We start from the raw sequence: 22,574 nt of genomic DNA on the forward strand, positions 1-22,574 counted from the left end.
AGTGTTGGGATTACAGGGGTACGGACACCTACACTCTGGATTGGAACTAAACTCTGATATTCTAAATTCTGTGATGTTAGACAGTTTTCTGGAGACAACATCTATAACTCACTAAGACGTCTAAGGCTTTCGTTATTCGAGAAAAAGGACTTTTGCTTTCAAACCAAGTTCTTCTGGAACTGGCTGTCAAGCTCAGCAGGCCTGGGATGGGCCTCCTTGTCCCCTCTTCCCTTCCCCCCACCCCCCTTTCTCCCACCCCACTTCCCCACACACCGACTTCGACAATGTGGTCATCCAAGGCGCGGCGTCCAGCAGGGGTCGCTGTGACGGCGCCACCGTGCTGGGATGCGCTGGGGTGCACTCTCGTTGCTTGGGCTTGGGCGGAAGGGGCGGAGCAGGCTCGGAGGTGGCTCCGGCCTGCGGTCGGCGCGGTCCGGGGAGGGACCAGCGGACTGCGCAGGTGAGTGCGCCCCTACTGGCCCGCCGGCTCAGCCCCTCGCTGGGTGATTTGCCCTCGGCCCGCTTCTGCCCTGCAGCGCTCCGGCTGAATCTGCGAGCGCGTCCCGTTCCGCAAAGTCGGCCTTGCCTCGGGACGCCTCTCGAACCCCGGGGCCGTGGGAATTGAGCTGGCCCAGGCTGTGCGTCCCGGGGCTTGGGTGCAGCTAGCTGCAGACAAGCTGCTGCGCGCGCGGGTCTGGGCGGCGTGGGAGTGTCCAGTTTCCTTTGACCTTGGGGGATCTGGGGAGGTTCGGGATGGAAGGGCTCTGGGGGGAACCCGATCTGGTCTAGAAAGAAGTGCGCTTCCGACATCCGCAGAAGGGAAAGGTTTCATAGCTGTAGACCTAACAACCATCTGGAGGCCAGGCCCGGGTCTTACCGAGCGGTGACACGCTGAGGAACGTGGATCCACTCCCAGCTTAGTGTGGGTCAAGGGCAGCTTTGCCTTTGCCTAAACGCTGCTCTTCTGGCAGTCACAGCCCTCATTAGCAGAGTCTATAGCCTTATATAAAAAAAAAATCTCACCCGAAACAAACCTTACGGGCTTTCTTGTGCAAACTGCCGCCAAGGAGATTTTGTAATATGGACTCCTGCCGGGTTACTTTCCTACTAAAACTCTCTTCTTATCTCTCGTGCTGCCTGGGTCATCTCCAAAGTTAGGTATATAAGACTTCCGGAGAGCTAGTGTCGGTCCAGATACTTTGTACTTTAATGAGCTCATTCCTAATGCGGCAGTCCTCTGGTCATACTGTTCTATTCTACAAGCTTTTTTTTTTTTTTTTTTTTTTTTTTAAAGACCGTCTCGTTGTGGCTGGCATTTTACTCACTTTCAAAGTGGAGGATGTTCTTGAGCGCCTGAGCTCCTGCCTCTTTCCCAGATGCTTGGATTATAGGCTAGCAACAACGTTCCCAGCTTCGGCAAGTTTTAAATCGAATTACCAGGCACTGTTTTTGTGCACGTGAGATAAATAAAACAGGGGTGAAGAAGTCATCTTGTGGAGTGTATGCACCTGCAGACAGCATCCAGTAAATTACCGGGCAGCCTGTGATTAGCTCTGGGGCGGGGCTGGGCGAACTGGGATTAAGTGTGGTAAAGGGACTGGTTTGCCAGGTGAAGCAGAGTTGGAATGGGTAGGCCCCACCTAGGCCCGGGGTGTTTGAGTCTAGACCTGAAGGTGAGTTTCCATGCAGATACCTAGGTGAGAGTGTTCTAGGCCTGTCTGGAACAAAGGTCCCTGGTTTGGCCAGAATTCGTCTCCCCGTCTCCCAAGTTTCATGTGTTAGGAATTTGTTGCGGTACCTTTAGGAAGAGCAAGGTCATGAAGATTCTTCCTGATGAATGACGAGTCTGTTCAGGGATTAGTGGTTATGAAGGGAGTACGTGGCTTTGTTATGAAAACAAGCTCTCCGGCATGCTTACTGTCTCCTTATCTTCTGCCTTGTGATGCAGCAAGAATCCTTTTACCAGATGTCAGCTTCTAAAGCAGGCAGGAGGGGAGGGTGGTTTGTTTTTTGGGGGGGTGGGGGTGGGAAGAAGGGAGTTAGATGCAATTGATTTGAATTTCCCAGACTCTAAAGGCACAAGATAAATAAACCTCTGTCCTTTGTGATGTCCCCAGCTCGGATTCAGTTGTAGCCATGGGAAGCACGCTAAGATAGTCCCTTGTGTGTGAGGACCATGAAGACCAGTGTCAGTGAGTGTGGCAGGGGTTGAATCTGACCAAGACAGACAGACATTTGTCATGGTTCAGGTTGTGTTTAGTTTGGATTTTGTGTGAGGGGTTTGGTGTAACTGTCTCTTTTAGGGCTGAGCATTTAACAGGCACTTAAATCCCCACACTTTAATCAGTTTATACTTTAACTGGTGCCCACTGCAAAAAGAAGCTTTCTGACTAATTTCTGGGTATATATGTAAGTCTGTAGAAGGTACTTTGACACCATATTTGTGTAGCAAAACAACAACAGGTTTCCCCAGGACCTTCCTAGCCATGGGCTTTTGGACCAGGTTAACAGGAACACCTTTCTTAGTTCTCCTGATTTTGAAACAGGCTCTCTTAAGTTACCCAGGCCAGCCCTGGCCCCACTGTGGTCTAAGCAGCCGTTGAACTTCACATCATCCTGGCCCACCAGGCCCAGAAGTGCGCTTTTCCTTTGCTTTGGAGGAGCTGGTTTTATAGTCTTGCCTGGTGGTTCATGCAGGCCTGAATTTTTACCATGCCAAGCCTGAAGTCATATTCACTCCCTGAAAAAAGCCAGATGTGTGGTGTGAATATGCAGTTCTAGTACTCTGTTGCCAAGATGAGTGACAGAGACAAGAGGATTCACCTAGAGTACACAGTGTCAGGGAATGAGAATCCTTGACTCACAAGAATCCTGACCCTGAGAGGAGCTCGCTGCCCTCCACCTGCAGTGCCGCATGTGCCTGCACCCTGACTTACACACACCATGTACACAAACAACAGTTGTTGACATGAATAAAGAAACTGTCCAGGAGTGAACACCTGTAGTCTCCAGTCACCAGCACTTGAGAGGCAAAAGAGTTTCGGGGCAGCCTAGAGAATTTGGGCTACCTGAGACCCTGTCTTAAAGCCAGGTGGTGGACCGTCATGGGAAGCTGGACATGGCGTGGCATGCTTGTGATCCCAGCATGTGGGAGCCCCTGGGAGGAGGGCTATATAATGAGGCCTTGCCTTGGAAAAAAAGGAAAACCGCTAGCTTCTGTTTTGAGTCACCAGACAGATGGTGTTACATTGACTGAGGTAAAGAAGGCTCCAGGTTCGGCAGGTCTGACATCAAGAGTTTGGTTCTGGGTATGGTCATGTCAGACACTTAGTTAGACATTGTGTTTGTAGGCCTCAACATATAGCCATACTTGCAAATATGATTTATTATAACATGACTTTATAAAACAAAATAAGGAAAAGGGAGAGACATGGGCAAAAAGAAGGAAACCAGGCCTGGTATTATCTATAAGTCCGTCTTGGCATCATGCAGGAAGCGTGTAATTCCTCCACAACTTACAGCAGGCTTCCAGGAGAAAAGCAAGGTGTTGAGCATGGGTTAGATCACAGTTTCAGTATAGCCGGTCACTACTCTCAGTTTGGAGAATGTGGTGAACTCTGCTGACGTCCAGTTTCACAGACACCGGTCAGCACAGGCTTGGCAACAGGCCTTTCTACACACAGCAATCATGGGTCCTCTGCTAACTCTGCCCTGGTGGACAGTCATAGTAACCCAGTAAGTCCAGTACTAGAGGCCAAGGCAGGAGGGTCAAAAGTTCAAGGGTAGTGTTGGCTACACGGTGAGTTTACAGCAGCCTAGAATCCATGAAACCTTACCTCAAAAGGGAGGTGTGGGGGTGGCAAAGATAAAGGACACATGGGTCCTCTGCTAACTCTGCCCGGGTGCCACCAGAATCTGAAAAGGGACAAATGGAAAGGGATGGCAGAAGAGTTGGGACAGTTAGGAGGCCATACCAAAGGAAAAAAAAAAAAACTGTTCATGTATGTGTGTGTATGCGTGCATATGGGGGGGTTGGGGGGGCGAGACGAGGTCGTTAGGCTGCTGTCACTCCATCACTGTCTACCTCGTTGCCTTGAGACTGGTCTCTCACTGAACCTGAAGCTCACTGTCATCACTAGGCTGGCTGGTTCGTGAGCTCTGCCCATGTCTGTTTCCCAAAGCTGGCATCGTAGGCATGCACAGCGGTGCCCAGCCAATTACATGGGAGGGGGATTCAGACTCATGTTCTTGTTTGCAGAGCGAGCACTGTTAGTTCGCCCTCATTTGTTCTGTGTTCTGTGTGACATGGGCTCACCCATGTAGGTCTCCCTAGCTGACCTGGAACTTGCCCTGATACCGGCCTGGCCTCAGACTCACAGTCTTGTCTCCTAAGAGCTGAGATTACTGACACTGTGCCTTCTGCCCTAGTCGGGTTTTTTAGTTTGGTTTGGTTTTGGTTGGTTGGTTTGGTTTTTGGATCCCAGACTGACCTTGAACTCCTGAGCCTTTATTCCCAAAGTGCTGAAAATCCATACATGTTCCAACCAGCATCCTGTTTAAGGGGAGCTCAGGAATCTGGGCAGGCACATTTTCAGATACCCATCTCCCTACTCAGGGCTCTCCCAACCAGTTCTGGATTCTCATGCTGCTCCCTTGGGACCTGTTCTCTGCTGCCATCTACAAATGGTCACCATCTCTGGCAGAAACTAGACTAATGCCTTCCCTCGAGTGTATGGTTTTTATACATTTCTATCTAGACTTCCATTGTTTGGGATGTTTGCCTGCTGGGAGTTGAAGGAAGAGGGAGTGAGTAGCTCCAAAGGTAACATTTGGCTTAATACAGTTGTTACATATACACATGAACATGATTGAAGTTGGTGTCTTCAACTAGCTAGGTTTCCTAGTACAGGTCAATCCGCTTCTGCCTGTGGATGGATAAGATGCCTGTTCAATGGGTAAGAACACTGGCTGCTCTTTCAGAGGTCCTGGGTTCAATTCCCAGCCCCTACATGGTGGCTCACAGTAATGCCAGGAACAACCCCTGTGGCCTCTATGGGCGCTTCACGTACACGAGGCACAGACACCCAGGCAGACAGCATCCACAGGAGTGAAATCAAAGCGAACAGATCTTTAGAAATGCGGCTGATGATGGGTCCAGAAACACATCCAGGTATCCCCGAAAGGAAAGAGCCGCATGCCGTGGGCAGGAGCTTTACCACTGACTCCTTTATGTAGTATTTGTACACACATGAGTGTAGAAGCCAGAGGACAGTGTGCAGGGGCCAGCTCTCTCCCACCACATGGTTCTGGGGATTGAACTCTGGCTGTCAGGCTGGGTTGGTGACAGTACCCTTAACTGATGAGCCATCTCCCCTGGCAATGTCTGCTGGGGACTTACCAGATGCTGAGGCGGTTCCTCCTGGTCCCGTGCCTTTTAGGCTTTCTGCTCTCAGTGGCGTGTCCATGGCTATAGCGTCTTGAGCTCCTGCTGTCGCAGCATGGGAAACACACTGCTTGCTTCTCCTTGTATTCTGCAGCATCGGGACCAGACGGCCTTGTACATGCTCGGCAAACGGTCACAGCTGGGCTACACTCCCAGCGGAAAAACATGCTATTTTCTTTCTTTATCCGAACTCTACAAAATTGAAATTCTTTTTTGGGGTAGGCCTCCATTAAATGGGAATACACTGGACTATCAGACGCGGTGCCTGTGCTTATATAATCTCAGCACTGTGAAGCTAAGGCAAAAGGATCACGCGTCATCACAAGTCTGCTCTACGTAGTGAGTCCAGACCAGCCTGCACTTTAGTATGAGAGCCTGTCTCAAAATCGAAAACAAGAGGCAGGGATAGATGGCTCAGTGGTTAAGAGCACTTGTTGAGGACAGGTGTGGTAGCCCACGTCTTTAAATCTCAGCACTTGGGAGGCAGAAGCAGGCAGATCTCTGTGAGTTCAAGGCCAGCCTGGTCTCCTAAAAGAGTTCTGGGATAGCCAGAGCTCTACAGAGAAACTCTGTCTCAAAAAACCAAAACAATAATAAAAAGATCACATGTTGCTCCTACAGAGTCTCGGTTCGATTCCCAGCACCCTGTGAGCACAGGATGGCTCACAGTCATCTTGGTTCCGATTCCTGGGCTGTAACACCATTCTGACGGCCACCGGTACCAGGCATGCAGTTGGTGCACAGGCACACGTGCAGCCAAAACAGATGCATAAAGTCATATATATTTTTTTCTTTTTATCTTTTTCTCTACTTTTCCTTTATTAAGAGGCTGGAGTGTTGGCTCAGTGGTTAAGAACACTTTGATCTTGCAGAGGACCGGGGTTGGGTTTCCAGCATGCACATGATAGCTCGCAGCCATCTGTAACTGCAGTGCCGGGGGACCCAGCATCCTCTTCTGACTCCTGGGGCACCAGGCATATACATGGTACATGTTCATATATGCAGACAAAGCACTCATACACATAAGATAAAACTAGAAAAAGAAAATTTCAAAAAAGAAAACCCTACAGGCTTTGCTTAGCTGTTCCTTTGACAAACATAACAAAAACCAAAAGCCGCATGAGCCCTGAAATTCTTGTTATTTAGGACTTAGTGAGCCGGGCGGTGGTGGCGCACGCCTTTAATCCCAGCACTTGGGAGGCAGAGGCAGGCGGATTTCTGAGTTCGAGGCCAGCCTGGTCTACAGAGTGAGTTCCAGGACAGCCAGGACTAAACAGAGAAACCCTGTCTCAAAAAAACAAAAAAAAAAACAAAAAAAAAAAAAAGGATTTAGTGGGGGTTCTAAGGATGGAGGAAGCAGAGCGAGCCTGTGCTGTTGGCTTATTTTACCCTCTAGAGATCAACCAGAAGTTAGGAATAGCCACACAGACGTTGTCATCAGACTTGTAATTAGTGGAAATTAGGAAGGGAAATCGTGAGGCTTATTATCAAATAAAGGAAGTGAGTCTCAGGCCCCAAATATGAGGAGAATGCTGACGAGTCTGTCAGGTTTCGTGTATGTATGGATTTAAGCTTCTGACATCCTTTCTCTTATTAGCAAATCATGGTCTTTAAAACCATCTTGGCCTAATGTAGTCCCACATGTCTTTCATCCCAGCCCTCAGGAGGCAGAGGTAGGTAGAGCTCTGAATCTGAGGCCAGTTTGTAGTACGTAGTGAGTTCCAGGACAGCCAGGGCTAAGTTGAGAGGCCCTGTCTCAGATAGATGATAGATGATAGATAGGTAGATAGATAGGTGGGTGGATGGGTGGATGAGAGAAAGAAGGATGGATGGAGAGAGAGAAAGAGAAAGCCATTACGTTTTGATTATTCTGGGAGGCCTCCCACCACTGTAATAAGATGGTTTCTGTTGCATTTGTAGTAACTAGGATTTGATTGCTCTCTGGAGTGACTGCCTAGTTTGTGGGCTCCAGCCCCCTTCTCCCCCTCTTGGAGAGTTCTACTAAGCAGTAGGAAGGAGATTCGACCCGTGGACATGCAGAGTTGCCCATTCTGCCCATTTTTGGCTAGCTCTGATTTACCAGGATCTAGGTGGAAATAAAGTTGGGAGAGTCACTGTGCATTTCATGAACTCCTTTGCTTGTTTGTTTTCCAGACAGGATTTCTTTCTGTAGCCCTGGCTGGCCTGGGATTTGCCCACAGGTCAGACTGGCTTGGAACTCAGAGATCTTCCTGCCTCTGTGTCCTGAGTGGTGTGTGTCACCACGTCCAGCCTTTTTTTTTTTTTTAACAAACCATTAATAATTACTGTTAATATTTTTCAGTTGTAATCAATACCCAGAGCTATTTAGGGTGAGGAAGAAGAACCAAAGCAGTGGTTCCCATAGTTTTTGTGCCTCAGTGGACCCTGAGACAGTCCTACGAGCAAGCAGGTTGATTGCAATGAGACAGCTCCCCGTAGTGTGCTTGGCTCGCAGCCCTGCACGGGGCGGTGGCAATGCAGTGGTCCTTATGCAGTGCCTGTGGTGTGTTCATGCCTGTGTGTTAAGCACAGTTCTGTAGCACCTCACCGTGATGTGATGCTTCCTGCTTTCCATTGCAGGTCCTGAGCAGCATGGCTGTGCCCGGGGTCAGACTGCTCACGGGTGCTCTAAGAAAGCCAGATGCCTGGACCAGACTCTGGGGTGCGATTCAAGGGACATCGTCACACAAACTTTGTGCTTCCTGGAACCGATACTTATATTTTTCCAGTACCAAGTTAAACACATCAAATTATAAAACACATTTCCGTAACATTTTCTCTCTGAGACTCCCAGAGCTTTTAGTATCTCCAGAATGTATTTTTCCATTTTCTATACGACTCAAAAGCAATATAAACTCCAAAAAATCTACTAAAAAGACCCTGCAAAAAGATGCAGATGAAGAGGACTCCGATGAGGAGACCAGTCACTCTGAGAGGAGTGAGATGGAGGAGGAGCTTGAGGAGGAGCCTGGTGTGGTCAAGGACTACAAAGACCTGGAAAAAGTGGTACAGTCTTTCCGGTATGACGTCATCCTGAAGACAGGCCTTGATATAGGGAGAAAGTGAGTATGGCGTGCATGTCCCCGTGAACCACCTGTCTGCCTAGTGCGATGCCACGTGCCAGTCACTTGGCCTCTGTCGCGGGGAGTAATAACTATAGACATGACAGGACTTTACAGGTGACCCATTCCAATCATGTCACTTTACAGATGACGAAACTGTGCTTTCACACACACAACTGGTGTGCTGTGGGCCATTGATTTAATGACGATTTCTGGTTTTTTTCTCCGTATTGCTGGGGATCAAACCCAGAGCCTTGTGCATAGTAGGCAACTGTTCTGCCACTGAACCACGCCTCTGTTCCTAGTGATAACATCTTACAGGGAAAGCATCATAGCTACAGAAAACCACTGGGATTCCCCATCTACTTCAGCATGAGAACGTACATGCCAGGATCACCAGGAGGAATAGGAAGTGATAGTTAAGAACGCAGGTCCTAGGGCTAGCATGTTAGCTCAGTGGCGAGGAGTACCTGTCGTCATGTCTGACAACCCGAGTTCAATTCCTGGGATCCACAGAGCGTAAGGAAAGCACTGACTCTCACAGTTGTCCATAGACACATGTGCCATGGCACATGGACCCACAGCCACACACACACACACACACACACACACACACACACACACACACACACTAAACCAGAATGCAGTTCCTGGGCCACTGAGGTGGCTCAGTGGGTAAAGGTCATGTCAATTCAACTCTGGTTCCTGATCCCAGAAAGGAGCAGGAAAGAGCTGGTTCCTGAGGTTGTCCTCTGGCCTGCACAAACTATGGCATGTGTTCTCACAAACACACACAAAAGAACACAGTCTGACCTAAAGCTCTGGGTCGTGCCTGCAGTCTGAGCACCTGTGAGGCTAGGTCAGGAGACAGAGTTCAAAGCCAACCTGAACTACATATTGAGGGGATCTCTCAGACTACTAGTAAGCAACCTTCTGCACATTTTGACATGTCCTTGCTGTGAACAGGACTGAGAGAAGCTGCTTTAGACAGTAATGGCAGGTTCCTTTTAAAAATATATTAACTGTCCATGTGTGGCAGGCAGGCCATGCAGACCCTAGTGTGTGGACGTGGAAGACTGCTTTGTGCAGTTGGTTCTGTCCTTGCAGCTCTGTGGGTTCCACCTCTGAACCCCCTTTTTACCCTTTAAAGCCATATTACCACTCTACAGCCCATGCTGGCCTACAACTCACTGAAATCCTCCTGCTTCTGCCTCCCAAATGCTGGGACGCAGGTATAAGCAGATTGGCTTAAGGTCTGTGTACCTAGGCCTGGCGTGCAAAAGGCTCTCGTGCGTGGATTTGAGCTGTTACAAACACCGTGTCACATGCAGTGCCTGCACAGAGGTCGAAGGGTGGATGTTGTAGTTTACTGTTTAAATCCACAGATCATAAAAGACTGTGGTCCTACTGTGAGCATCCTGATCAGGATTGCTGGCTGCTATCTAACATCTGGCTGCTATCTAACATCTGGCTAACTCCTCTAGGACCTGGCCACTGGCCACTCCCTTTATTAAGCCGAGCCAGACGTCAGTCATCTGCAGTCAGGTCACCAGAAGGAAAGGTGGTGTCTGTTATCTTCCTCCGGTCACTGGGGTTAAATTCAGAAGTGAATGGCTGTCAGTGCACACAGGCAGTTCCCTATGTGTAGTGCCTGGTTTTCCACTCTGAGTGCCAAGCAGGTAGCTGAGGGCAGGAAGCACCCACTCATTCTGACCATGATGGCTCAGTGAGCTTGCAGTTGCTTCTAAAACCACCATAAAACCCCACACAACAGCCACCTGTCTGAGAAGCAGCACCTTTTGGGAATCGGAAGTACCCTTTGGTCTCTCCTGTTAGGATACGAGTAAGTGATGGCCGCTTTCACTTTGTGTCTTGACTTTCACTCAAAGCACAGGGTGTTGTGGGGATTCACTGAGTAGACAATAACTGCAGCTGTTTTCCTCAAAGCTATGTGTTTTGTGTGTGTTTTTTTTAATAGCAAAGTAGAAGATGCATTCTACAAAGGTGAACTCAGACTGAATGGGGAAAAATTGTGGAAGAAAAGCAGAACGGTGAGCCACTCCGCCGCCATGACAGTCCCACCACCCTGTCTGTTGCTCTCTTACTTAGTGCTGTCCCCGACTCCCCCGTGGGCCCTGGCGCCTTCTCTGAGGTCCTCAGAGGTCCTGGTCATGCTGGTGGGAACCACCTACAGGCCACTGTCCCTTCTCAGCCATTGAGACTTTATTGAGTAAGAGAAATTTAGAATCAGCCACCCTCAAGACTGCAGCCATCCTTACTCAGACGTCTATGGTACTAACATTAGCCCATGGAATCATGACAAGGAGATGACAGAGAGAAAGGTTGACTGAGAGGCGTCACCAGAGCAGGGGTGTGATTCTGGTCACTTCAGCAGAAGCTTTCTCTCCCTATAGCTCTGCTTTCTGATAGGCAGCTAGCAAAAAAGATGCCCCATATTTTCCAACAAGTCCATATTAACACTACTAATTGAAAGACGTCAAGCCAGGGTGATGACTTCTGTCACCCTAGCACTGGTAAGGCTGAAGACGGAACATGAGTCCCAGGTCAGCCAGGGCTGCACAGTGAGGCCATGTCTCAAAAAATAAACCACACAAAACCCCAACTGATAAAAAAAAAAATGTACTTCCAATATTTGCTTTGTAACAAGTCTCTCTGTATGTATGTGTGTGTGTCTCTCCCTCTGCGCCTGCCCCTCTCTCTCTCTCTCTCTCTCTCTCTCTCTCTCTCTCTCTCTCTCTCTCTCTCTCTCAGACACACACACACACACACACAGACACACACACTTGCACACTGGAAGGCAGAGTCAGGAAGACTGCCACAGATTCAGCCAGCCAAGTCTGCTCAGCTCATCTAGTTCCAGGCTAGCCAAGACTACATCACAAGAAAAGAAAACAATGTATGCATATATTAATACCTGTTCCACATATTTTGAATTAAATCTTACTCATATTTATCTTAAAATAGATTACTATGGGATATATTGTTTTTAAATGTATTTTATTCTGTGCGTTTGAGTGTCTTGCTTGTGTGCACATGCACAGGCAGTTCTTGTGGAAGATCTCCTGGTACTGGAGTTGCAGGTGGTTGGTTGTGAGCCACAGTGACTTCTGGGAACTAGTCCAGGGTCTCTGCAGTAACAACAGGCAGCTGGCAAGAAGACGCTCTAACTGCTGAGCCACCTCTCCAGCCTCTTCATGCCTTTTATATTTTGAATTTTGTTTTTTAAATCTATTTTATGTATATAAATGCCTGCAAATATGTATGTGCATAACTGTGCCTGCTGCCCACACTGGCCAGAAGAGGGTACCAAGTCTCCCAGAGCTGGAACTAAGGATGATTGTGAGTGCTGGGAACCAAACCCACGTCTGCAAGAGCAATGACTGCGCCTAGCTGCTGAGCCAACTCCCAGCTCTCTGTTAACTTTCCAGCTTTACAAAAGTGTATTTAATCTGGGAATGGGGAGTGCAGGGACAAGCGTGTGGCAGCATGGGTGTAGGTGTAGGATAGAGGACAATTGGAAGGCGTGGCTTCTTTCCCTCCATGTTGGTGCAGGGACGGAACTCAGGTTGTCAGGCATTGCTACAGGTGCTGAGCTGCCTCGTCCTCCCTCTGAGATTCAAATGAGTTTTTGTGTGATTGAGACAGTGTCTCACTATGTAGACTAGGCTGGCCTGAACTCAGAGATCTGCCTGCCTTTGCCTCCTGAATGCTGGGATTAAAGGGTGTTCTACCATGAGATTATCACTTAACAAAACTCAATAAGGAAGATGTAAGAAATCTTTAATGAAAAGTTTGAAAGCAGGACAGGGACGCAGCTCTCTGAGTAGGGAGCGTGCCGAGCACTCAAGGGCATCCCCACAAGAGTGAATCTTAGGCCAGCCTGAGATACATGATACCTGTCTGGGCACAGAGGGTGGCTTAAAACCCAAGGCCCTTGCTTAGAAGCATAACCTATTAGCATTGAGGGGTAATGAGGAGGCAGGCAGTTTTGGAGGGTGGTTTTTATTTTCCTTTCATGTTCCAGAGGCCTGCTAGGGCAGGATCCAAGCTTACCTCGAGTTGCCTTGGGGTGTGGAACACTAAGTGTGTCATGTATGCATCGGGGAACATTGAGACTCCTTGCTCCTGGGGATCATGCAGCCCACTGCTGCTGCCTGCATGGACAGAAAGAGGGGAGTTGGCCTCCATTCTTGTTTAGAGGCCAGGGAGCTCTGATAACCTTAGGTGGCAGGTGCAGGGTGACCCCGCAGCCATTGTTCAGTGAGCTGCACAAAAGCCATGCTCCAGATGGGCCCTTCCCCACCCTGTTTTATTGCTTTCTGGACTAAGGCTGGGCTGCCTTCTCTACTGCACCTCTGAAGGCCCCTCCTGGCTGGAGCCTCATTTGCAAACTCCATAAGCCTGTTTATCTTCCCGGCTCCGGGCTCCGAGGCATTGTTAACTCCAGCCTAATTGCTCTGCTTCCTCGTGCCTTGGGTGTTCTGTTGTCTCAGCCGCTTTCCAGATTTCTCCGGAGGGTCAGCAAAGGCAGAGGCCAGTAGTAACACTCTGCTGCCTTGTTACTAGGAGGCCTGGTAGCCATAGAAACTGCAGCTAAGCGGAGATTTGAAATGTAGATATTTGAAACAGCCCCTAATCCCAGCCAGTTTTGCTTTGTGTCTGAGAGGACCAGGCCTTGGATGGGACTAAATAAAGCATGCCTGCTTCCCCAGCCTGCTCCATGGAGCCAGTGCCTGGCTACAGGCCCTGAGGGTCCAGCTTGTCTGGTGCTGCAGCCCAGTCTCCCCACAGTCCCCCTACTCCCCACCTGCCATTGAGCAGAGCTTTTGTGTGTTCTGCGAGCTAGGTGGGGTCCAGAGTGCACAGTGCTGTGGTAACCCTGCTCTGACATGGTGCCTTGAGAAGTGAAAACATGGGTACTCACCCTGCCTTAAACTCACCTCCCGGGAGTCTGCTGGGCTAAGAGAAAACATTGAGCCCTAGAAGGAAAAAATGCCATCACTTTCTTTCTAAAAACATTTTATTACCACATATTAATTATAATAACATTTCACTATGGTATTTTCATGCATGTGTATGATGTGTTTTGATTGTATTCACCTCCCCATTAACCTCTCTTGTGCCCCACACCCCTGACTTTTTCCTTTCTCCTTTATACTCTCTTGGAGTTTCTCCTCCTCCTCTGCTTCCTCCTTTCCCTCCTCCTCCTCTTCTTCTTCTTCTTCTTTTTTTCCCCCTGTAAGATGATCTCACTAAAAACTTGAAGCAATCCTCTGCCTCCGCTGGGTTTATAGGCATGAGCATATGCTGCTCATGCCTCTAAAGTAAATGTTTGGGTTGGTGAGATGGCTCAGCAGACAGAGAGGCTTGCTGCCAAGCCTGACAACCGAAGGTCCACCCCTGGACCCCATGTTGTTGAAGGAGGGAACCAGCTCCACAGAGCTAGATTTCAGCTGGCCTTGGCCACATGTGTGCCCCACACCCCAAAATAAATGGTTTCAAAATTTTTGAGTTAGGGGCTCAAGAGATGGCTCAGCAACTAAAAGCGTTTGCTGCACCTTCCAAGGACCCCAGTTCGATTCCCAGTACCACCTGGTGGCTCACAACTGCCTGTGATCCAATTCCAAGAGATCCATTCTATCTTTGACTTCCAAGGGAACCAGTCATGCACATAGCACCTAGACATCCATGCAGGAAAAATAAATGCCCGTACATAAAATAAATCTAAAAAAAAAAATTAGTGAATTTGATGAAGTAATTCCAGTTACTAAGCAGTGCGTTTTTTTGGTTGGGGGGTGGGCTTAGTTTCTGGGGCGAGGTTGGTTTTTTTTTCTTTTGGTTATACTTTTTTTTTTTTTTTTTTTTTTTTTTTTTTGGTTTTTCGAGACAGGGTTTCTCTGTGTAGTCCTGGCTGTCCTGGAACTCACTCTGTAGACCAGGCTACCTCGAACTCAAAGAAATCCGCCTGCCTTTGCCTACCAAGTGCTGGGATTAAAGGCGTGCGCCACCACTGCCCGGTGGTTATACTTATTTTAAAATGTTTAAATAACTTTTATTTTATGTGAATGGGTGTTTTGTCCACATGCATGTCTGTGCACCATGTGTGTGCGTTGGTACCAGGGAGGCCAGATGAGGGTGTCATGTCCCCTGGAAATGCAGTTACAGGCAACAAGAGCAGTGGTCACTGTTAACCACTGAGCAATCCCTTCGGACCCTTCAACAGAATCAGTGGCCCACATCTGAGTTGCTTTAGGTCTATAGAAGCAATTGTGGGGCAACACCATGCTCTTTCTGGCTTACATTTTGACAGAAGCAGCAGCATGTGGCCAGGCTGCATTTAGCCCCTCTTGAGTTCCTGGCAAGATTCTCGAATGAGCTGTTTGGACCAGGTATCTACCAGGCGTTTCCCATGCACCTGACATGGACTAAGTCCTTGCAGCTGGGCCCTGGAGGTAACATGGTTCTCCAGGGTGACAAGCTTTAGCCGCAAATCCTCTGATAGGGTTAGTTTGGCCTCAGCCCCTGGAGGCAACTCTTCTCTTGTGTGCTGTCCACCTTTGTGGTCTAAAGCTGGTCTCTCCCCCAAGTCTCTCTCATGGGGCAGCCGACACTGAAAAGTTGCAGCTCCACTTTAAATTCTCTGCAGCCAGCCATGGTGACTGATGTCTACGAAACTGGCCCATCCCATTTTAGGGCATCCTGGCTAAAAATCAGTGCCAGCCGGCTCTCTTCCTGGAGCATCCAGTGCTGTCTTTTCATGTTCTTGCTAAGGCTGTGCCCCACTTTTCAGTGTTTTACCAGTGTTGGCCGGCCAGACAGGTTCGTCCAAGTACTCCCTCAATTACCTGACTAATGACCTTTCCAGCCTAGCTCATCCGCAGGCTGGTCATTGATGTCGGAGGGAAGCGACTGCTGCCATCTGGCCCCTGTGCTTGAGGCTCCCTCCTGTATGCCTACCCCGCCATGCAATTCAGAACTAGGGTGACAGCCTCAAAGGAGTCGGGGCTGTCTCCCTCGCTCTTCCTGTGTGACAGTCATCACATTAAAGCAAAGCAGGGCCTAGGTTTCCTGGAATGGAGTAAAGGCTGTTTCCTTGTGTTCTCAGGTGAAAGTGGGAGATACTTTGGATCTCCTCACTGGAGAGAACAGAGAGACAGGGACAGAGGTGGTGATGCGAATTCTCCTGAAAGCTGTCTACGAAGAGAAGACTGAGAACGACAAGTACCGGGTGCTGTTGCGACGGTGGAAGAACTTAAAGCTGCCTAAAAAGACTGCGTCTAAATAAACACCCTCCTCCCCAGGGCGTTTTTACTAAAATAAAGTTCTCCTGTCGTTTGTGGGGTCACTGGAGCACTGACCTGTGGGTTTCCCTCTGGGGCTGGCTGGCCTGTGCTTAGATCTGGCATTTTGAGAGCCCCCTTGTTCTGCACAGAGACCGATTCTGGAGGTGCCCAGGCCGGAGAGAACATTACAGGTTGCCTGACATTTCCCACATTAACTACCTCAGGAGTCACGGTAAAATAAACTGGCCTTGTTTCTTTGTGGGTTTTGTTTTGTTTTTTGTTAGACAGTGTGTCTTAGGGTTCTATTGCTGTAAAGAGACACCATGACCACCACAATTCTTATAAAGGAAAGCATTTAATTGGGGCTGGCTTACAGTTTTAGGGGTTTAGTCTATTATAATCATGGCAAGAAACATGGTGGCACACAGGCAGACATGGTGTTGCAGAAGCTGAGAGTTCCGCATCTTGATCCGAAGGCAGCAGACAGACTTCGTGAGCTACACTGGTATATTACCTGAGAACATGAGATCTCAAGCCTGCACCCCACAGCGACACACTTCCTCCAACAAGGACACACCTAATAGTGCCACTCCCTATGGCCATGCATTCAAACATAGGAGTCTGTCTACGGTGGCTATACCTATTCAAACCAACACACAAGGTCTCACTGTGTAACCCTGACTAGCTTCAAAATCACCAAGATTTACCTGCCTCTGCCTCCTGACTACTAGGCTTAAAGACAGGCACCCCCACACCTGTTTTATTTTTTGAGATGGAGTCTCGGATAGCTCAGGCTGGCTTCCTACCTGTAACTCTCAAGAGTGAGGATTATAGAATAACATGTACCTGGCTCCTTAGTGTTCTTCTAAGTATTTCCCCAGTATAGGGACTACGTTTCAGGCATCTTGTGGCCAAAGCTGGCAGTCACGATTGCCCTTCAGGTCAATGCAAGATAAAGTCCAGGAGAGCCTTTTACCAGTTGTCTCAGTGAACACCAGTGTTGGTTCTCTTTGGTTTGTCTTCTGTAGTCCAGAAGGAATAAAACTGCCCCCTTAATTCCAATTGGGCTACTTAGAATCCATTTGGAATGCTTTCCTTTAGGGCTGCTAGATAAATCAAGAGAGCCAGAGCCTGGCTTAATGGCCTGCAAGCTAAGAATGGCTTTGACATTTTATGTTCAGAGCTCTGGCTGCTCGTTTGAAGGAATCAGATTCAATTCCCAGCACCCGCATGGTGGCTCACCACTGCAACTCCCGTCCTAGCTGGGGGATTTGATGTGCTCTTCCAGCCTTTGTGGGTGCTAGACATGTATGTGGTTCACAGACATACATGGAAATAAAACACCCATATATATAAAAGCAATTTCTTCAATGTTCTTTTACGTGTGCAATGTATTTATACACATATGACTATATACACACAGGTAAGACCGTTTGACCCATAAAACATACACTGATTAGTATCTGACCCTTTACTGAAAATGTTTTTAACTCCTGGCTCAAAAGAATTAACAATTTAGTTTGAGGCAGCAATAGGAGATACACAGGGTCTTTTTTAAAGAGATTTACTTATTTACATGAGTATACTCTAGTTGTCTTCAGACTCACCAGACGAGGTCATCAGATCCCATTACAGATGGCTGTGAGCCACCATGTGGTTGCCGGGAATTGAACTCAGGACCTCTGGCAGAGCAGCCAGTGCTCTTAACCACTAAGCCATCTCTCCAGCCCAAAACACAGGGTCTTATCAGGATAGACAGACTAGTGTTCTGACCCTCATGAGAGTGTTACACACTCTAAAGAACTAAGTCCAGCGAACCACCGGTGGCTCGGCAGGCGCCCTCCCGCAGAGGGCGCACCGTCTCTTGGTTCTGTCTCTTGGTTCGCGGTTCGAGTCCCGCCGTCCCGTTTCCCCCCCACCCCCGTCCCGTTTCCCGCGTCTTGTGGGGGGAAAATAAATAAATAAATAAATAAATAAAATGGCCGGGCAGTGATGGCGCACACCTTTAATCCCAGCACTTGGGAGGCAGAGTTCTGAGTTCGAGGCCAGCCTGGTCTACAGAGTGAGTTCCAGGACAGCCAGGGCTACACAGAGAAACCCTGTCTCAAAAAAACCAAAAAAAAAAAAAAAAAAAAAAAAAAAAAAAGAACTAAGTCTACATGGAGCAGAGTAGAACCGAGCACACGTGCACACTACACAGTATATGTGGTATGTACACTCAGGTCTGTCTGTGACTTCCCAGGAGCCAAGCCTTAGCACCCGGAAGGAGCAGCTCCCAGAGGAGGCTCGTGGCCCTGTCCTCCTGGGAGACTGGCTGTCCTGGGTGGGCTCTTATTGGCCCTCCATAACTTCCTGAGATCTGAGTCTGGAAGTGAAGCTTCTAGAACAGAAGCAGTTAAGTCTGAGATCTGAGTCTGGAAGTGAAGCTTCTAGAACAGAAGCAGTTAAGTCAGGGTCCAGGAGCTTTTCACCACTTTGGTTTGGAGAACCCAGAAAAATTTACCTTTGTTTAAAAACTTTGACCCAAGAGAACCAGAGCGATGCCTCAATGGGTAAAGAAAGACGTTTGCCGGCCAGTGACATAAGCCTGGTGACCTGCGTGAATTCAACCCCTGAGACTCCTCTAACCACCACACACATTCGAAGGTACAACATCCATTATCTAATTTTTAAAAAAGTGCTAAAATGGTATGGTTTTGCATAAATTTAATCCTAGTCCTTGGGAGGCAGAGACAGCTGAATTTCTGAGTTCAAGGCCAGCCCGATCTACATAGTGAGTTCTAGACCAGCCAGAGCTATCTAAAAAAGACCTAGTCTCAAAAAAATTTTTTTGTTTGTTTGTTTTAAATTAAAACATTTGAAAAACTTAAACTCTCAAGAAGAAATAATACTGCGTAAAGGTCAACATGGGGTTTCCGGCTTAGTCACTTTGTTATTTGGCTTTTTGAGTCGTCAGTAAACATATAGTATGTTTAATTTCTATGTGAGATAGTGACAAATCACAATTCAGTTACATGTCTATACTTCCCCTTCCCCATCCCCCTCTCAGCTTCTCTTTGCACTTGAGAAGCCTTGAACGGTAAGAGCAGGGACTCCAACAGTATGCTAGCTAGTGATTTTTAAACCCAGTCTGTCGGCAGGCGAGCTGTGACCATAACTCTAGCTTGTCTCTCTCTGCGTCTCACAGTCCTTATGGGACAAGTGAGGATCAGGACAAAGTCAAAGCAGGAGAAGCCTTCAGCCATTTTGTAAGGCTTCATTCAGTCAGAATGTAACTGAGGCTGGCCTTCAATACAGCGCTTCATGCCTTGGCTGTCCGAGTGCTGGGGTTACAGATGTGCACCCCCATAGCTGGCACTGAGATGGCCATTTGAAAGCTCATTAGTAACTTGTACTTGACTTAACATCCTGCCAGGTCAGATCCATTCCAGACTATAGTTTTTAAAAATCAAACTGAGAGTTGGGCCTAGTGGTACACACCTTTAATCCCAGCACTTGGGAGGCAGAGGCAGGTGGATCTCTGTGAGTTCGAGGCCAGCCTGGTCTACATAGTGAGTTCCAGGACAGCTACTGAGAAATAAAAGGAAAATTAACCTAAGAGCCAGAGAGACGGCTCAGTGGTTAAGAACTCATAGTATTGCCAGGCAATGGTGGCGCACGCCTTTAATCCCAGCACTTGGGAGGCAGAGGCAGGTGGATTTCTGAGTTTGAGGCCAGCCTGGTCTACAGAGGGAGTTCCAGGATAGCCAGGGCTACACAGAGAAACCCTGTCTCAAAAAAACAAAAACAAAACAAACAAACAAACAAACAAAAAAAACCTCATAGTACTCTCGAAGGACCTGAGTGCAGTTCCAAGTGCAGTTGTCAGCAGCCTTATCAGGTGCTTCAGCATCACCTGTAACTGCAACTCCAGGGGATTCAGTGTCTCTGTGGGTACCCAAACTCCCCATACACACAGACACATAACTAAAAATATAATAATTTTCTTTAAAAAAAATCAAACAATGAAGACATGTGATCATAGATGATGCTAGTCTGGTCATAGCGTGTGGCAAAAGATTGATCTCCCAAGAGTCACCAACAGTGCAAGGGACTGGAACGTATTTATGAAATCTAGCAGAAACTTAAGAGCCACTCGTGATGATTCATGGCACTGTTGGAGCTCGCTCATTACTGAGGCCGAACAACAGCTGCCTTTTAATGTGGTCCTGGCAAGGCCTCCCCAGTCAAATTGTGAGTATCTCTGGACATCTTACCACAGTGGTTCTCAACTGGGGCTGTGTGCCCACTCCCTCTGGGGGCATTTGGCAATACCTGGTACTTTTAGTTGTCATGATGGAGAGGATGTTAGGGACCCCAGGAAAGGAGAGCCTGAAGATGACGCTAAACATCCCATAATGTTCAAGCAAACCAACCCTACAGCAAAGGACTGTCAAAAGAACACCATGTCAGTAGTGTGGAGGTTGGGAAACCCTGGTCTACGTTTCCATAGAATAACAAAGGAAAAATATTTATATATATTGTTGGCTGCAGATGTTGGTGCACGCCTGTAATCCTAGGACTTGATTGGTAGAAGCCGTAGGATCAAGAGTTTGGGGCTATCAGGGGAGAAATGGCAAAAACAACAACCGCTGGGCGGTGGCGGCACACACCTTTAATCCCAGCACTCAGGAGGCAGAGGCAGGCGGATTTCTGAGTTTGAGGCCAGCCTGGTCTACAGAGTGAGTTCCAGGACAGCCAGGACTACACAGAGAAACCCTGTCTCGAAAAACAACTGTTCATTTGTTTTGTTTTTAAACAAAACAACTGTTAGAGGCAACTGTTCATTTGTTTTGTTTTTAAATTATTTTATTCAATTTATGTAGTTTTGTTTCATGTGCATTGGTGTTTCGCCTATACGCCTTGTGAGGATGTAGGATCCTCTGAATTATAGTTATGAGCTGTTGAGAGTGCCAGGGAATTGAACCTGGATCCTGAGAAACAGCCACTGCTCTAACCTGCGGAGCTGTCTCTCTAGCCCCCAGGAGTGTTCACTATAAAGTCCTAAGCTCTAAACGGACTGGAGCTTGTATGGAGACCAAGCTGGCCTTGAACTCAAAAAGACCCATTTGCCTGACTCCCACCAGTGGGATTAAAGATGTGCGTCATCATGCTTGGATACTTATTTTTCAAGAAACTATAAAAACATTTCAGTTCAGTGGATGTTCATGAACCTACCTAAAGGGCTCACAACGTATACTGAGCAAGGAAAAGGACCTCTGCCTTACCTTGGCTCTGTGAAGGTCCACTTTACAGTCGGAGACTTCCCAGCTGCATGGTCTCCAGGGAGCAGCGACCGACTGAACATTGAGGTCCCAGGACTTGAGCAGCGAGCAGCGCCCGAACTGCTCCCACAGCTCCCTCGCTGGCTCCAATCAGAGCAGCTTTTGGAAATCAGCAAACGCTGCAGATCAGAGTTTGTCATTCCCCCTCAGAGCAACAACTGTTAAACATTTACCAGCGCTCACGAGAGGTTTTCCTTAAGAAGCACCTTGGGCCCACTGTTCCCTCTCGGTTCTTCTGAGGTCTTCCCGGCCCACTCCCCTCCCTACCCCCACCCCACTTCGGCCTCTCCTACTCGGGCAATCATTTCACTGTTTAATGATATCATTTTGCCTGTATGCATTTTTGTGAAATGCATTTCACTGTTTTGCTTAAAGGAATTTTCAGCTTTCTTCTATATCTCATTGCATGCTCTTGGTGTCTTGAGCCTGTCTTGAGCTGCGTCTAATCCGTTGCTTCATACCGTTGCCCCAAAGTGCATCTTACCACATGCCTGCAGCGTTCTTTCAGAGGGACACCGTCCCAGGCCACACCCACTTCCCTTTGCTACAGGTAAGACCCTTGCTTTCTGGATTAGAATGGCTGTTGGCTGCCTGCCGTGAGCACTACTCCAAGGTGTTCAGACCCCATTGCCTTACTCGGCCCCTGGCTTAGCCAGCTTTCTCGCTTGTTGCCAGTATAATCTCTAGTTCCTTGCACCCCTCCACCCCTTTTAACTTTCTAACTCATGATCCCTGGTCTCAGCCTCCCAAGTATTGGGATTACTGGCAAGCACCAACACTGAGACTATCTCCCCAAGACAGACAAGTGAAGATTGTGGCCAGGACAAACAAGAGTTTTCTAAAATGAACACTTGTTCTTTAGGGGATCCTAAAGAGAGGCAATACTTGTTTCTGAAATCAAAGTCACTATTAAGCCATATATACAACCTATCAACAGATTGTTTTTTGGTGGAGGTTGGGGGGTGGGGGTGGGGAATGGTGGCACACACCACTAATCTCAACACTCAAGAGGCAAAGGCAGGCCGATCTCTGAGTTCCAGGCCAGTCAGGCCTACAGAGGAAGCCCAGGATAGTCAGGGCTACACAGAAAAACCCTGTCCTAGGGAAAACCTCTTAGTGCTTGATTCTGAAGTAGAGAAATCAAAGGTTGAAATGGCAACTTTGAGCAGTGTATTACCACCGATGGCCACAGGCCTTATGCATACTGGAGTGCATTGTCTCTTCCCAAGTTTAGCCTGTCAAAACCAAGGATGGAAAAGTCCTTACACCTTGCAGCGCAAGCTGAATGCCTGTCAATTCTTAAAGAAAGGCTTACCAACTTCCTTCCGGCCTGTGAGGAACAGGAGGGTCAGGAAAGCATGGAGTCCTGCAGTTGTGCCTTAGGCCGGAGCCCAGCTTCATTAATACCTGTAATGACCTG

At 48.2% G+C, this 22,574-nt stretch overlaps 1 protein-coding gene and 1 long non-coding RNA gene across 4 annotated transcripts; one reads left to right on the plus strand and one right to left on the minus strand.

The window, feature by feature from the left end:
* Positions 1-350: 350 nt before the first annotated feature.
* Positions 351-16,091, plus strand: Mtres1 (mitochondrial transcription rescue factor 1). 2 transcript variants are annotated; one of them, XM_034524973.3, is made up of 4 exons: positions 351-460; positions 8,045-8,526; positions 10,505-10,577; positions 15,653-16,091. In XM_034524973.3, the coding sequence occupies exons 2-4, from the start codon at positions 8,057-8,059 to the stop codon at positions 15,830-15,832; spliced, it is 723 nt and encodes a 240-aa protein (XP_034380864.1). In that variant the 5' UTR covers positions 351-460; positions 8,045-8,056; the 3' UTR covers positions 15,833-16,091. The 2 variants fall into 2 exon arrangements, with proteins under 2 accessions (XP_034380864.1, XP_034380865.1); XM_034524974.2 differs by lacking the exon at positions 351-460 and adding an exon at positions 486-638.
* LOC143435294 (uncharacterized) lies at positions 12,603-21,235 on the minus strand. 2 transcript variants are annotated; one of them, XR_013105447.1, is made up of 3 exons: positions 21,098-21,235; positions 13,488-13,526; positions 12,603-12,701 (listed from the first exon to the last, which is right to left on the minus strand). It is a non-coding gene; the product is annotated as an uncharacterized LOC143435294 (long non-coding RNA). The 2 variants fall into 2 exon arrangements; XR_013105446.1 differs by having other exon boundaries at positions 12,618-12,701; positions 13,472-13,526.
* Between the last annotated feature and the right edge of the window lie 1,339 nt (positions 21,236-22,574).

Source organism: Arvicanthis niloticus, chromosome 20, assembly GCF_011762505.2.
Source record: "Arvicanthis niloticus isolate mArvNil1 chromosome 20, mArvNil1.pat.X, whole genome shotgun sequence".
Lineage (NCBI taxonomy): Eukaryota > Metazoa > Chordata > Mammalia > Rodentia > Muridae > Arvicanthis > Arvicanthis niloticus.

Coding starts and splice junctions, on each gene's coding strand:
- Mtres1 (XM_034524973.3), top strand. CDS start 8,057: ATGGCTGTGCCCGGGGTCAGACTGCTCACGGGTGCTCTAAGAAAGCCA. Junction 8,527..10,504: donor GGCCTTGATATAGGGAGAAA/GTGAGTATGGCG, acceptor TTTTTTTAATAG/CAAAGTAGAAGATGCATTCT. Junction 10,578..15,652: donor TGTGGAAGAAAAGCAGAACG/GTGAGCCACTCC, acceptor TTGTGTTCTCAG/GTGAAAGTGGGAGATACTTT.